Here is a 16,366-nt window from a genome sequence, read left to right as displayed (position 1 = left end):
GAGCATGTAAAAACTTGTGGAAAGCATGTGTAGAACATCACACATTCTTCCGTTTGGACAGACCACTTCCACCTCAAAAGAATTTTTTTGCACATTATTTTACATTAGGTTCAAAATTTCGGTACTGGTAAGTATTATATTTGTATTAAGGTTTTATTGTTGGATTTCTTTCTCCCTTTAAAATAAATATCAAAGACTCATTGTTACTCACTTGTACCTACAGAGTCAAAATCTCCATAGCTTGTAACCTCTATGTCTTATTAATAAGAAATTCTATAGATTCTTGTGACATATGTCAGGTGTAAGAAGCATATTTCATTGACTATATTGCAGGCCGTCCTATTCTAAAGTAAATCAGCCCCATTTATTTACAATCTGGACAGATGTTACAATTTCCATTGTTTCTTTATTAACTAATTATATGAAAACTGTCCTGTGTTCAAGATATATTTATTTTATTTTTTTGTAAAAACCAAGATTTCTTCTGCACGAATATAGTTACTTTGTATTATTTTTTGAGTCGCCAAATCCTTTATTGTAAAGAATTCAAGACAACCAGTAAGTAAAATCAGATTTAGTTACTGAACAATAACCCCAGATTCCTTTTCCTAAAATTGTCTTATTTGAAATAATTTTTATTTTGAAATGGATACAAAATGGGATACAGTTTGACATTTCAGTTATATGCAACATGTAATAATCACCTCGGGATAATTTAGTTATCCATCACTTCAGACATTTATTATTTCTTTGTGTTGACAATAGTCAAAATCCTCTCTTCCAGTTATTTTGAAATTTACAATTAAATGTTGTCAATCATAGTTATTCTACTCTGCTGTATAGAATATTAGACAGTCTTCCTTCTATTCAGTTATACCCTTCATTTTATTTTTTTAATAGCTTTTATTTCTTACTGAAGTTAACAGTCTTCGGGGAGTAACTAAATTTAAGGATGCTCTGATTACTCTTACCTATAGAATTCTAAATAGGCTCATAAAAGCTAATTTTAAAGTGAAATCTGTTGCCGGGTGTGGTGGTGCACACCTGTAATCCCAGCACTTGGGAGGCTGAGGCAGGAGGATCACTGTGAGTTCAAGACCAGCCTGGGCTACATAGTGAGTTCCAGGTCAGTATCAACTACATAGTGAGACCATGTCTCAAAAAAACAAAAACAAATAAAGTGAAACCTGTTAAAGACTCATTAGAAAAGTTGATATCGGGCTGGGGATTTAGCTCAGTGATTCAGGCACCTGCCTTGTAAGCGCAAGGACCCAAGTTCAATCCCCAGTACCAAAAGAAAAAAAGAAAAGGAAGGGAGGGAGGGAGGGAGGGAAAGAGAGAGAGAGAGAGAGAAAAGGTGGTATCGTGTAGTAAGGAAAGTATTTTTTTTTTTATTTCATTTGCAATATAAGGATTTTCTCCATCTTTTAAAAGTAAAACCCTTGGGCTGAGGATATAGCTCAGTGGCACTGCCTCTACCTTGCAAATGCAAGGTCCCGAGTTTGATCCCCAGTACCAAAACAAAAAGTAAAATCTTTGACTACTCTCTATTAGGTTAATTCATGTTATATATTCATGAGAAAAGGAATTAAATATATCTCAAGAAGGATTTATATCATAAACTTCAAACATTTATAAACGCTCAATTTGTAATCTCAATAAAAAGAATGGCTTGGAGGTTAGTACAGGATATATCACTAAAAATGTTTGCCCTTTACCCCAAGAAAAGTAGTAAAGGGAGCATAAAAGTTCAGTAGTGATAATTAAATAAAATTAGGAAAAATAACAATAAAGCACAGTAGATTAAGTGACGCGATATCAAGTTTTAACTTTCTTGCTTTCTTAGAAGAAGTATTGAGAAAAGTAATATAATGTTACTTGGAAATTTAAAGGTAAATAGACTAAGGAAAGGAATCAGATCAGTGATAAAAGTTAAAGAAAGCCTTACCTAACCGTGGTAAGTTTCAGCAAGAACAGCGGAAGTCTCTAAAACTAGTGAAATGAGAGACCAACACAAACCTTAAGGGAATTCCTTCAGTGAATTCAATTCCTAAGTGACCACTGTGGTAATTACACATGAGCTTCTCTTACCTTCTGATAACATGCCTTCTTTTTTTCTGTCCTTGCAGTTGTATGAAAAGTTGCAGTCTTTCAATTCCTAAGTGACCACTGTGGTAATTACACATGAGCTTCTCTTACCTTCTGATAACATGCTTTCTTTTTTTCTGTCCTTGCAGTTACTGTTACTCAGCATAATTATTTCAAGATTTATCTATGTTGCTGTGTGTATTGATAGTTCATTCTTTTGTTGCAGAATAGTATTCCACATACTGTGTGTGTGTGTGTGTGTGTGACTGAATTGTTGATAAATATCAAATGGGGTTTTTTAAGGGATCTATTACAAATAACACTATTATGAATATGCATATGGAAGTCTTTGTGTTAACATTTGCTTTAAGTTTCTTGAATAAACATGAATTGGAATGGTTAGGTCATATGGTAGATACATGTTTAACTTTGTAAGAAACTGCCAAACATTTTTTCAAAGCTATTGTACCATTTATATACTCTCGTGCAGTCCAGCAGAGATCCAGCTCAGTGCTGAAGATGTAGCTCATCAATAGAGCACTTTCCTGGCACACTGAAGGCTTTCAGCCCTGCCATCTTCACATCTTCATCAGCATTGCTGTTATCTTTTCATAATGTACCAGTGTCTTTTGAAGAGCAGAGTTTTCGAACTTTGATCAAGGTCACTATACCAGTGTGTTCTTCTATGAAACTTTTGTTGTATCTAAGAAATCTTTGCTATTTCAAGGTCACAGAGATTTACTCCTGTTTTCTTCTAAGAGTTTTATAGTTTCAGATCTTACATTTAAGTCCATTATCCATTTGGGTATATTTCTTATATTTGGTGTGAATTATGAATTGAAGTTCACTTTTATGGCCAGTGGATATCTATCCATTATATCTTTGCACCTTCGTTAAATATCAGTTGTTCACATTTGTGTGTTCTTCTCTCTGAACTTCATGTCTTAAGTCCTGTAGTAGTAGTGCTCTAACTTTGCTCTTCCTTTTAAAAGTTGTTTTAAGTGTTCTGGGACTTCTGCATTTCTATATAAATTTTAGAATTAAATTCCTACAAAAATTCCTCTATGCCTGGAAGCAAGTATCATTTTGATTCCCAAACCAGGGAAAGATACAACTAAAAAGGAGAACTACAGACCAATCTCCTTAATGAATATAGACGCAAAAATCCTTAATAAGATACTAGCAAACAGAATACAGAGGATTATCAAGAAGATCATCCATCCTGACCAAGTTGGATTTGTTCCAGAGATGCAAGGGTGGTTCAATATACGAAAGTCAATAAATGTAATACATTATATTAACAAAGTCGAGGACAAAAACCATATGATCCTCTCAATAGATGCAGAAAAAGCATTTGATAAAATTCAACACCCATTCATGACAAAAACCCTGCAAAAAATCGGAATAGATGGTCTATACCTCAATTTAATAAAGGCTATCTATGAAAAACCATCAGCCAACATCATATTAAATGGCCAAAAACTGAAAACCTTCATGTTAAAATCAGGAACAAGACAAGGATGCCCATTATCACGACTCCTCTTCAATATAGTTCTGGAAACATTAGCCACAGCAATTAGACAAGAGAAAGAAATTAAAGCAATAAAGATAGGAAAGGAAGAAGTTAAAGTGTCATTATTTGCTGATGATGTGATACTCTACATTGAAGACCCAAAAAACTCCACCAAAAGACTTCTAGACTTAATTGACAGATTCAGTAGAGTATCGGGATACAAGGTGAATACCCAAAAATCAATAGCCTTCTTATACACAAATAACAGACTCATGGAGAGAGAAATAAGGGAAAAAATTCCTTTTACAATAGCATCCAAAAAAATGAAATATCTAGGAATCAGTCTAACAAAAGAAGCAAAAGATCTCTACACTGAAAACTATAGCACTCTGAAAAAAGAGATTGAAGAGGATATAAAAAAATGGAAAGATATCCCCTGCTCCTGGGTAGGAAGAATCAACATAGTGAAAATGGCCATACTACCGAAACTGCTATATACATTCAATGCAATGCCAATTGAAATTCCAACACTATATTTCACAGAACTAGAAAAAAGAATCCAAAAATTCATTTGGAACCACAAGAGACCTAGAATAGCAAAAGCCATTATAGGCAACAGTCACATGGCACCAGGTGTAACAATTCCCAATTTGAAACTATACTACAAAGCCACTGTGATAAAATCAGCATGGTACTGGCAAAGAAATAGGCCTGAGGATCAATGGAACAGACTGGAAGACACAAAAACAAATGCAGATGTACTCAGCTACCTCATCTTCGACAAAGGAGCTCACCATCCTCAGTGGAGGAAAGATAGCCTCTTTAATAAATGGTGTTGGAAAAACTGGATATCAACCTGTCACAGATTAAAATTAGACCCTTATCTTTCGCCATGCACTAAATTAAAATCCAAATGGATTAAAGATCTAAATATTAAAACAGAAACATTAAACTTGCTGGAAGGTAAGTTAGGCAGAACTCTGGAAGACATTGGTATAGGAAAAGACTTTATGAACGAATCCTCAGTAGCACGGGAACTAGCAGATAGAATCAACAACTGGGATCTTATCTTACTAAAAAGCTTCTGTACTTCAAAAGAAACCATCAGCAGAACTAAGAGACAATCTACAGTGTGGGAAAAAATTTTTACCAGCTGTTCCTCAGACAAAGGACTATTATCTAGAATATATAAAGAACTCAAAACAATCAGCCCCCCAAATAAAGACCTGATTCAAAAATGGGCATCCGAAATGAACAGACATTTCTCAGACAAAGTAAAAGCAGTAAGTAAATATATGAGAAAATGTTCCACATCACTGATCATTCGAGAGATGCAGATGAAAACAACACTGAGATTCCACCTCACCCCACAAAGAATGGCTGCTATCAAGAAATCACACAATAACAAATGTTGGCGGGGTTGTGGGGAGAAAGGAACCTTTCTCCACTGTTGGTGGGAGTGCAGACTGGTGCAACCACTATGGAAATCAATGTGGAGATACCTCAAAGAGCTTGGACTGGAGGTTCCATTTGACCCAGCCATCCCTCTGCTGGGTATCTTTCCAAGAGAACTAAAAGAATCATATCACAGAGAAGTATGCGCACCCATGTTTATAGCGGCACAGTTTGTAATAGCTAAATCTTGGAAACAGTCCATTTGCCCATCCGTTGGAAACTGGATAAAGAAGATGTGGTTTTTCTATAAAATGGAATATTACTCAGCCATAAAGAACGAGAAAATAGATTCATTCATAGGAAAATGGATACATATTGAAGATATACTCCTAAGTGAAATAAATAAGTCACACATGTGTAAATACCAAATAGTTTCCCTGGTGTGAATAATCTGCAATAATACATAAGATCCTAATAAGATTACTAACATTTAGAAATGGAAAGAAAGGAGCTAAAGGTGTAGGGAAGATGGGATGGGTATAGGAAGGGTAATAAGGGAAAGAAAAAAATGTGAGATAATGAAAAGATGAAAATAAAGTGTTTGTAGATGGGGAGGGGAGGAGGGGTGAAGGGAGGGCAGGGGTAAGGGGAAAAAATGTGAATCAAGACTTGTCATGTAGAGGTACAAGATCCCAACAATGAATGTAACTGTACTGTATCCCTAAAATGTACCAATAAACTCAATTAAAGCTGGAAAAAAAAGTCCTCTATGGTTGTAATTGCAATTATTCTGAATCTATACAAAAATATTTGAGGATTGATACCTTAAAAATATTGACCTTCTAATTATGAGGCTCCTATGCATTTTCCTTTAAGTCTTTTTTTATTTCCGTAGTGTTTGCGTTTTTTGGTTTATAGGCCTTTCATTTCTTTGTCATATTTAGCTGTTTCATTTTTCTATAAATGGTATTTTTAAATTTTTAACTTTGCTCATTGTCTTTAGATGGAATTGCTATTGATTTTTTTTTTTTTTTTTTTTTTTTTTTTTTTTTTTTGGTGCCGGGGTTTGAACTCGGGTGCTTGTGCTTGCAAGGCAGGCCACCGAACCGCTGAGCTGAATCCCCGGCCCACTATTGATTTTTAAATATTGGTCTTGTTTCCTGAAACTTGCTAAACTCACTTATTTTAGGAGTTTTTTAATTGCTTACAACAGATTTTTTACCTGGAGTAGTGATGGTGAACCTTTTGGACTTTTCAGTGATACAAACAGCCCACCGCAGCATGCATCGCATAGGTTCCTTACCACCGACCTAGAGAATACAGTCATAGTTCATTTCTAATCTGATGCTTTTTATTTATTTTTATTTTTGTATTGATTTAGCTAAACCCCATTTCAGAGCTGAGTAGTGTTGCATACAAGTCATGAGAGCAGAAATTCTTGCTCCTTATAGTATAGAAAGCATAGTCTTTCACTCTTAAGTATGATGTTGCTTATAGGCTTTCTACAGATGCTCTGTGTAATGCATATTGAGGAAGTTTCCTCAGTTTCTTACTTGCTGCAAGTGTTCATTAGGATTGCAAATTGATTTTTTTTAAGCTCTTTCCCTGCAAATGTTGAGATGATTATATGGTTTTCTTTATAGTTTGTTAATAAGATGAATTTCAGTGTGAACATTGACAGTGAAACCAACCTTCTGTTCTTAAGGTCAATCTCACTTGTTCTGAAATCCTTTTAAATACTCTCTGATTCAACCTGCTAAAGTTTTGTTTAGAATTTTGCAGGTATTGGTCTGTAGTTACCTTTCTTTTAATGACATTGTCTGGTTTTGGTGTTAGAGTAATATTGGCCTTATTGAAAGAATTGGGAAATTTGCTTTATGGAAGAGTTTGCATAGTAATGGTGTTATTTCCTTTTCAATGTTTGGTAGAATTTACCAATTCTTTTGGGGCAGTTTTAGATGTAGAAATATGTTCAGATTTTTTAATTGATAAGGCAATTTGGATTTTCTCTTTCTGTCTGACCAAGAAGAAAGCTAATTTGTGTCTTTTAACAGATTTTTGTTCCATTTCAACTAAGTTGTTGATTTTAATGACATTAAGTTTATAATATTATATTTCTTATTATCATTTTAATATCTTCAGTAAGAAATGTTACCCTTCTCATTTCTCTTCTTTTCTTTTTGTTTTGTTTTGCTTTTTGTTGCCAGGGATTGAACTTGGGAACTTGCACTTACAAGGCAGGCAGTGGAACCACTGAGCTAAATCCCCAGCCCTGCCTTTCTCATTTTTGTTAACATGTTATCTTTTCTCTTTTTTTTTTTTCCCGTGATCACTCTTGCTAAGTTTATCAGATTGGATTAAATATTTTAAACAATATATATGTCACATGTAACTTTTATTCTGGCTTACATAGCTTTTGGGTCACCCTTTTCTGCCAAAGCCTGAAAGAAAAAAAAAAAATTTCCAAAAAAATGTTAAACTCAACAAGGCTACCATTCAAGTCTCAATCAACATTAGAGGTGTTACTGTGCAAAACCTCAGGTAATATAAGGCCTCTGTACCCTTGAAAAATATCTACTTAATAGTAAAATTAAACCAACAAATAAAAATGACTCAAGGAGAGTCCTGGTAAAACACACTGATAATAAAGATTCACTCAATTAAACATAGAATTAATCTTTGGCACCTGTAAGTATGATGACTAGGGAATAGAATTACAATGGCATAAACCTTAAGAAAAGGTAAAATAAGTAATGTAACTTTTTAAAGGGGGAATAAACGGGAGAAATATTTGAATCCCTATTAACAAAATGTGATATATGTATTTGCAACTTAAGTGAAAACCTCTTAAGGTTTTCCTAATCTTTTTGCTTTCTCTTGCTCCTTTTTTTTTTTTAAACAGCATTCTTTTTCTGTCCCTGTGTCTGTTTTTCTCAGTTCAGAGGAAATCAGTTTACTTTTTTTATCATTTAAAGTGTCATCTGGGTGTACATGGTGATTGTGTGCCTGTGGTGTTAACTATTCAGTAGGCTGTGGCAGGAGGCTCCCTTGATCTTGGGTGTTTGAGACCAGCCTGGGCAAAATGTTGAGATTCCCCACTCAAAAATAAATAAATAAATAAAAGTGGCATATATCATAATTGTATTGTGATAGATTATGCCTGTATTTCTAGCTTTTTCAATGTGTATATATAAGGAATTTCAAAATGATATTTACCTGTTTATACTGATGATAATTTCTTAGGGATAATAATTTCTTAGGGGCTTAATAATAATAGTTTTTGTTCTTCCTGCATTGCTTGACTGGCTTTGTGAGGGGTAATAAACAATTGGTACTTTCCCATTGCTCTGAAGACAAGTATCTGGATGTGAGGGCAATCTGGCTGTGGCATCTGTCAACCCATTATCACCGGGGTTGATTTTGGCTGATCTGGCTGGCTAGGCAGGTGCCCCCTTCCTCCCTCACTACTCTGAAGCTGCATTCTTGGTCGATAGAGGAGGACAGTTTCCTTGGCTAAGGGTATACAAGTAGCTGAGCTCCCCTGCTAGAACCTCCAAATGAGCTGTCACTGTCAAAAGACAAGTACTGTCAGAATTTGGTGTGCTGAGACAGGTATGGTTTTGTATTTTATTCTGTTGATATTAAACCCTGAAGACTAGGTTATGAGCAATATTCAATCAATGTAAACCTTTTGCTTTTAATTGCTCCTTTTTGTGAAATTCACTTTGATACCCCAACCTTTTGAGTAACAGTGTTTTATTTAAATTCACTCCACTAGAAAATTATGAGTCAATTAGAGAAGCAACAAACTCTTGATATTTCAAACAAATTTAGTTGAGGGAAATTGTTACACCATTGTTAGAAAGGCTGTATTCAGTCCCCATAATTTTTTTTTTTGGTACTGGGGATCAAACTCAGGACCTTGCACTTGGCAGCCAGGCGACACTAAGCTAAATTCGCACCCACCCCCAACATTTTTGCCCCTAATTGCCTTTTATTTAACCAGTCGTCATACCTGATCATTAGTAGAAAGAGAACATTCCAAATAAAGTACACTTCTTCAAGATCTCCCATGTTTCAGCCCCTTCACTAAGAATAGTAGAGACACTATGTAAATACAAGACTTGTTTGGGAAGAAATGACATTTATTTTTGACTTTAGAAAAGCATATTGCTGTAGGATATAACACAGAAGAAATTCCTCATGGAGAATTACTTTTCTTGTACTTATTTTCAGTATAAAAGTATCAGAAAATGAAATGTCTGTGGAAGAATTATAATTAAGCTTCATCCATCTAGGTAGAACTGGAATATACTCCATTCTTTCCTTTTTATTCTGCTTCCCTTTTTTCCCCTCCTGCAGATAGGGTTGCAATCTATGGTCCAAGCTGGCCTTGAACGTATAATCCTGCCTCAGCCTCCTGGGAGATAGGGTTATGGGCATGTGCCCCCATGCCCACCTTGCCTCACTCCCTTCCTTTTGTTTTTTTAGAAATGTCTTATCTCTTACAAAGTTGTAACATAATCATGTTGTGTGTTCTCACGTTATTCTTTTTTAAATATTATACATATTTGTGTATTTCAGTGGGAGAACTGAAGTCCAGTCAGTTCAGTATGGCAAAGAAAAGGCAAATAAAGACAGAGTATTTGCAAGGTAAGCCAATTCCGTTTCAGGATCTGCATTTTAGAAAGGGATTAAAATTATTAAAAAATTTCTGTAAATTATTGTAGAACTGTCACATAATCCTTTTCTTTGATTACACAATAAATGGTATTGAGGGAATGATAAATAAGTTTGCCTGATTTATTTTTTAAAATACATAAACATTACAAATATACCAAGTATTTTAGTTTTGATAGGCTAAATAAGGTGTCATATTATTAATATAACATTTTATTAGAAGATTTATGACCTTTTAAAACATTTTTAAGAAATATAATCATGTATTTCACATGCTATCCAACCTGTTTACATATTTACTTATATTGTTGTGAGACCAGATAAGTTGCTTTTGATTTGTTTGCAGTTTATTATCTTCATTTTTTTTTAGGGTCTGTTAGAGCCATTGTGCTTTTTAATAAGTGAATTGACACATTTTCAAAAAGTTTAGCTAGTTTTAAGAGCAAGGATAGAGAATAGATTATTAAATGAAGACTGGATACCCAGACTAATGAGAAGTTCATTGTGATAATCTAAGTAAAAATCACAAAGACATGAACTACAACACTGACAATGGGAAGGATCTAATAAAAATTGACAGCCAGTTAGAGTTGTATTAGATACAAGCATTTCCTTAAAGAGTTATATGCTTTGTGTCTGCTACTATTAGAGGCTTCAAATTTTAATAATAGAACTAAAGATTTTTTGCTCTTAGTTTTATTTTGTTTAATTTTGCTGTTAGGGGCTGGGGATGTAGCTCAGTGGTAGAGCACTCCCCTAGCATGTGCAGAGCCCTGGGTTCAGACCCCAATAGTACAAAAAAAAAAAAAAAAAAAAAAAAAAAAAAAAGAAAGAGGTAGGGGATCCTAAACTTCGATGTTAGAATTTATCCAGAAGTCCTTCTTATTTTGTATTGCTGGAGGAAAAGGAGTTTTGTGTTTTGTGTTTTTTAAAAATTCCCCCCCAAAATGAAAATGACTTAATCACTTATTTTTCTAGTAATAAGAGTAATGGGGACTGGGGATTTAGCTCAGTCCATTCTAATTTGTATGTGAATAAGCTACTCAATGGACCACTTTACAAAATGCCTTGATGTGAGAAGAATTCAGCAGGTTAGGGCTGTAGCATTTTGCCCTGATAAATTTAATTGAATTTGAATGATATAATTTATTTCAGCATTTCTTCAAAATGTTTTGAAATCAGTTTATTGTATCTTGTTTTTAGATTTATGAGGGGAGATTATCTGTACTAAATATAAATATTAGTGGCACACTACTGCTTTGATTATTAGGAAGGGAGAAAATCAACACAGAAATGCTTATCCTAGTACATAAGACTACTGAAATTACTCAAAATCTTCCCTTTTACGGTGTTAGATACCTTTTTTTTCCAATTAGATATTGCTAAAAACCTGTTGAAAGATAAAATGTATAGTAAAGGTTAACGTGAAGTTGTTTTCTTTCACTTTCTCTTGAGAAGTAATTTACTTCCTCTTTATTCTAATTTTAAAAATATTACACTCTGTATCTTTCTTTATTATGTTTTGTTTTGTTTTGTTTTTCCCTTCTCAGAACAGAACTGTACTGGGAATTGAACCCAGGGCCTTTGCATTGAGCTATATACCTAGCTGCCCTGCCTACTTTTTTGAGAGGATCTTTTGATGCCTGCCTGACTTCTCCTAGTTCTTAGTGCATATTTGCAACACATATCTCAAGACTTTTAAATTCATAGTGTTTTTCTGTTTCTTAGCGCTATAATTGCACTATAGCAATATATTACAAATTTTTCATTTCTTCCTAACAATAAGCTTAATTTTCTTCTTACTTGATATTTATTGAAAACAGTAATGTGACTAGTTGTACTGTAATATGTCTGTGAGTACCAAATCATAGTTGTACTTACATGTTAAGGTTAATATCACGCATAAAATTTTTTATAAGTCTTGTTTTAATACTTTTGGTCAGTCAAATTTTAGAAGTTATAACTGTTTTTAATTGTTCATTTTGTTTATTAATGTGAAGTTGATCAGTTTATTTAATAAAATAAATTTGCTTTGTTGATACATAATAAATCTAGAATTTCAATATGATAAGAATGTCTTTATTCCTTCAAATTTTCTGAAATTATATGAATTGCCCTTAAATTAGTCATCAATTGAGAAGGGGTTTTGATGGTTTTAATGATCTCTGTCTGGAAGTTTAAGCCTTTCTGGGATTGCTTTTCTAAGAAATTAGCATCTTGTTGTGATGCTAATTCTATCTATCAAAACTCTGATAGTTTTAGCTATTTTAAAGTCATTTTGGTAAAGTATTACAGAATTCTAGAATGCTTGTCTCAAGTTAGAATTTTAGTTGATAGTATAATTAGATAGAAAAGATTTCTCCTTAAATTTATATGGTAAGATTTTTATAATAATAATAAAGTTGTTATTTTTCATTTTTATGTATGAACTCTGAATTGCTTTCCCACCTTTTCAATTTTCATACAGTAATATTTAAGAAAAAAGCAGAACAGTGTTCTCATACAATAAAAAAATAAGGTGCCATGGTCAGAAAATAAATTTACCACATTATAAACACTCTTCAGTGTGGTATTTTTTTCTCTGAAATTTCCACACTCAACAGGAAGCATAGACAGCAGGTTTGAGTGGGTGGGTCTCTGAGGTTAAAACTGTTAATAAAGTAAAATACTTGAAATTTAGCTTCACATTCAAAGAATTTCCAACTTTGTTTAGTCCATTAACAAGAAGAAAGTGTTCTGACCAGTTAGTGCTAGCTTAAGTGTACTGGATTTTTTTTTTCTCTTCCTTCTAAGGATAGTTTCTTCTCTTAGAAAATGAAAATAGCTGATCTCCTAACTATAGTTAGTGAACTCTCTTACAGTTTATATTTAATAGTCAAATATATGAGGAAAGAGCAGCTTAGAAACCTTAAGGATTAGCACTATTAGAAGAACCATAAATGAATGGTAAGTTTAAGATTTTATTTTAATAATTGAATATAGAAGATTTTCATTATATTGTTTCTAATGTCAGTATTTGCACTGCAGTGTGAGGGGATTGTACTAAATGGTATCCTAAATTGTTTTTAAGTCAAAACATCCTGTAATTTAAACTCAGTGGGCGATGTTCATGCTAAAATTGCTTTGAATTTACATACTTCTGAAAAATGAAATCTGAGTTGATGTCTTTTATTTTTCCTTAGTCAATAACCTTACATCACTTAGAAGTTGCCTTGTGCAGTGGCATGCATCTGTATGTAATCTCAGCTACTTAGGAGGCTAAAACAGGAGGATTATAAGTTCAAGGCCAGTGTAGGCAAAAAAAAAAAAAAAAAATAGAAAAACTAAATTAAAACAAGTTATAAACATGTTTCAGAACTGTAGTAAGTAAAATAGAAGTAGCCATCAGTTTTTAAATTAAGGAGATATTGTTAGGTAAAATTAGAAAGTTAAGGGCTGTGAAACACTGAAATGATAGGACATCATTTCTGTGGTTTGTATTCATAAATAACTTGTTATTCATAAAACATTGCATTCAAAATTTAGAAACTCATAAGTCATGAAATTCAGAAGGTAAAGAGGGGCCATAGAATCATATTTTATTAGTAAAATTAGAATAATTTAAACAATTTTCTATGAAAGGTTAGAATTAGGATTCAGTTGGGTCCCCACTCATTGTTACTTTAATGCTCCTTAATGTAGGTAATGTTTATAATAAACAGTACATAATGTTCATAATACTTTCTAGGGTATTACTTGGTCAGTACTATGTTTTTTAGGTCAGCCTATTTCTTTTTATGTTTAATGTATTAGAAAGGAAATTTTATGTTTTAAGTGCAATTGCAAACTTTATAACATTAGAATTTTAGTTTCTAATGATCTCATTATTTATAAATGTAATTGGATGGCTGAATACTGCATTTGTTCTTTGCTTCAAAAAAACTTGTTTATTTAAAAACACATGAATAGTATATATTGAGTGGGGAAAAATGGTAACCAACTTTAATAAATGCTGGTGGGCTAAAAAGTAAGTATAGTACTAAGCAATTTTTATTATTTTTAGAAAAATAATAAAATCAAAACTACCATAACAAAGACAGGACTCCTATAAACTATATCCAAAATAGTCCTGATTTTGATATTTTACCTAAATTTTTATGATCTAATTTTTGTAGTGGGATAACAGAATCTGTAATTTTAAAATTATAATGGAAAATAGCAATTTGATGTGCTTTAGTAAATTTATTACAGAAATAATATCTGTAAGATGATTTATTATATATTATATAAGTAGTTTAATTTTGTTAGTTAAATTGACTCTGCATATCAAAAGCTAGTTATTTGAATAAATGCCATATTTCAATGAATTTTAAGTCAGTATCTGGATTTACATATTAAAAAAAGACTTCAGAAGGGAAGAAAGGAGCTAAAGGTGTAGGGAAGGTGGGATGGATAGGGGAAGGGTAATAAGGGAAAAGAAAAAAATGTGAGATAATGAAAAGATGGAAATAAAGTGTTTGTAGATGGGGAGGGGAGGAAGGGGTGAATTTAGGGCAGGGGTAAGGGGCAAAAATGAGAATCAAGACTTGTCATATAGAGGTACAAGATCCCAACAATGAATGTAACTGTACTGTATCCCTAAAATGTACCAATAAACTCAATTAAAGCTGAAAAAAAAAAAAAGACTTCAGGGGCTGGGGATTTAGCTCAGTGGTTCTGCTGCTTGCCTCACAAACACAGGACCTGAGTTCGATCCCCAGTACCAAAAAAAGATTTCAGTTCTTAACAGTCCTACAATTCTAAAGGCTTATGATCTGTCTGTAGACTGATCTGTCTAGATTAAGATCAAGATCTTTTTAAAAAATCGGTTCTCATATTTATCATGATGACAAAAGAGAATATTTATGGGAAATAAAACATTCTTTTTCTCCCCACCACAAGACAGAACAGTTAACCTTCCAAAATGTTTTTGTCAAACAAAAAGAAAACTATTCTACTGACCTTTTATAAAGAAGAAAAACATTATAAATAAAATTATAAATAATATATAATAAGCACAATTGTCATTTTTGTCCTATCCTCATTGAGGAAAAGGTTCAGGATTTAAAGACATTCAGAAGATACTATGGTGGCTGGGCATGGTGGTGCACGCCTGTAATCCCAGCACTTGGGAGGCTGAGGCAGGAGGATCGCTGTGAGTTCTAGACCAGCCTGGACTACATAGTGAGTTCCAGGTCAGTCTCCACTATACAGTGAGACCCTGTCTCAAGAAACCAAAAAAAAAAAGAAAAAACCCAAAAAAAACAGAAGATACTATGGTAAGAATTTTTCAGTGCATCCCAAGATAAATAGAGTTCCAGATAGTACTCTAGAATAGGAATGGGGGCAATATCTATAATACTGATAAGATTTGAGAAAACATTTGGTAACAAACCAACAAACCATTCCTTTGTTTTTTCTGTTTCCTTTTCTTATTCTCCTAGTTTCCACTTCCTATTCTCTATCCTGTTCTTTATAGCTTGTTTAACCTTACTTCATGTAAAGCAAATGTCCCTTTTTAGGATATTTGGTAAATAACATCTAGATGAATTCATTTCTGGAATATTAATTATAACAATGTAATTGACTGTCTAGAAAATGACCAGTTAAAACAAATATTTGGATTTGTAGTTTGGGGTATAAAAATCATAGCATTAAATATTATTTAAATATTTCTGCAGATCCCCAAGTAAGCCAATGGCACGGAAATTAATGGATTGGGAAGTAGTAAGCAGAAATTCAGTATCTGATGACAGGTTAGAAACACAAAGCCTTCCATCACGGTCTCCACCTGGAACTCCTAATCAGTAAGTAAAACCTACGGTATCAGGTCTTCATTTTGCTAATTTCTAAATAATTGGCTGTATATTTCCATAGTATGAACATAAATATGTGTAAAGCTTTAACTCTTGTGATGAAATATGAATTTTGTTGCTCCAGAGCATTACTTCATCTTCTCTTGTTGCTCATTGGAAAAATAGCATGGAATAGTCCTGGGGAATGAGAGAGTAGAGCAGTGAACACGGACCCTCATTTTCTTCAACAGTTGCCTTTCACAAAAAAGATTTCCAGCAAATAAATAAAGATATTAGTGAACTTTAAATCTCATGTCATTGTTATTTCCATAATCTTTTTCCATGTGGTTTTGCAACAGAATTTTTATGCTTGATCTTAGCCAAAAGACCAAGAAGCAATCCCCAAAAGAATTTTTAAAGGAGCATAAATTGTTTGAAAATGCTTTGCAAATGGTTGTGATTCTCTTACTTAAAAACTCCTTCCCAGTCATGGCTATACCACTTCTGTGGTGTAGAAAAAGGGATTTGCAATTCTAGTTCCCTAAATTTAGCTATAGCTATGCTAAAAAGAAGTGTGTGATTCAGCATTAGCCAAGCATTTCTCATGAAAACTGTATGTTTTTAGTGTAGATAATAAGTCAATAAATTTATCCTAGTCAAAGATGTTGAGTATCTTAATTTTGGAATAATAACAAGTTTACTGTATATAATATTAATTTATTTGTTAGAACAGATTCATTTATAAAATACTTGACTTTGGGTGAGAATATAGTATTTGAAGATATCTTCTTTTAGAAATATTTTATACACATTAATATTCAGTAAATTTGCACTAAACTTTAGACTCTAAGTCACTCATGGATGTTAGCTGAAGAAT

At 33.1% G+C, this 16,366-nt stretch overlaps 1 protein-coding gene across 5 annotated transcripts in view; it reads left to right on the top strand.

Annotated features, from left to right (window-relative positions):
- Positions 1-16,366, top strand: part of Ptpn4 (protein tyrosine phosphatase non-receptor type 4) — a 173,142-nt gene that overhangs the window by 109,086 nt on the left and 47,690 nt on the right. For all 5 annotated transcript variants that reach the window (XM_010632287.3, XM_010632288.3, XM_010632285.3 and 2 more), the window contains 3 exons: positions 1-127; positions 9,581-9,649; positions 15,376-15,501. The exon at positions 1-127 is cut by the window's left edge and continues 46 nt beyond it. In XM_010632287.3, the coding sequence (XP_010630589.1) occupies positions 1-127; positions 9,581-9,649; positions 15,376-15,501 (322 nt within the window). The remainder of the gene's footprint in view (positions 128-9,580; positions 9,650-15,375; positions 15,502-16,366) is intronic.

Source organism: Fukomys damarensis, unplaced genomic scaffold, assembly GCF_012274545.1.
Source record: "Fukomys damarensis isolate Sample0158 unplaced genomic scaffold, DMR_v1.0_HiC HiC_scaffold_29, whole genome shotgun sequence".
NCBI classification, from domain to species: domain Eukaryota; kingdom Metazoa; phylum Chordata; class Mammalia; order Rodentia; family Bathyergidae; genus Fukomys; species Fukomys damarensis.
The sequence above is the reverse complement of the archived record's forward strand: the minus strand, read 5'-3'. Positions and strand labels throughout refer to the sequence as shown.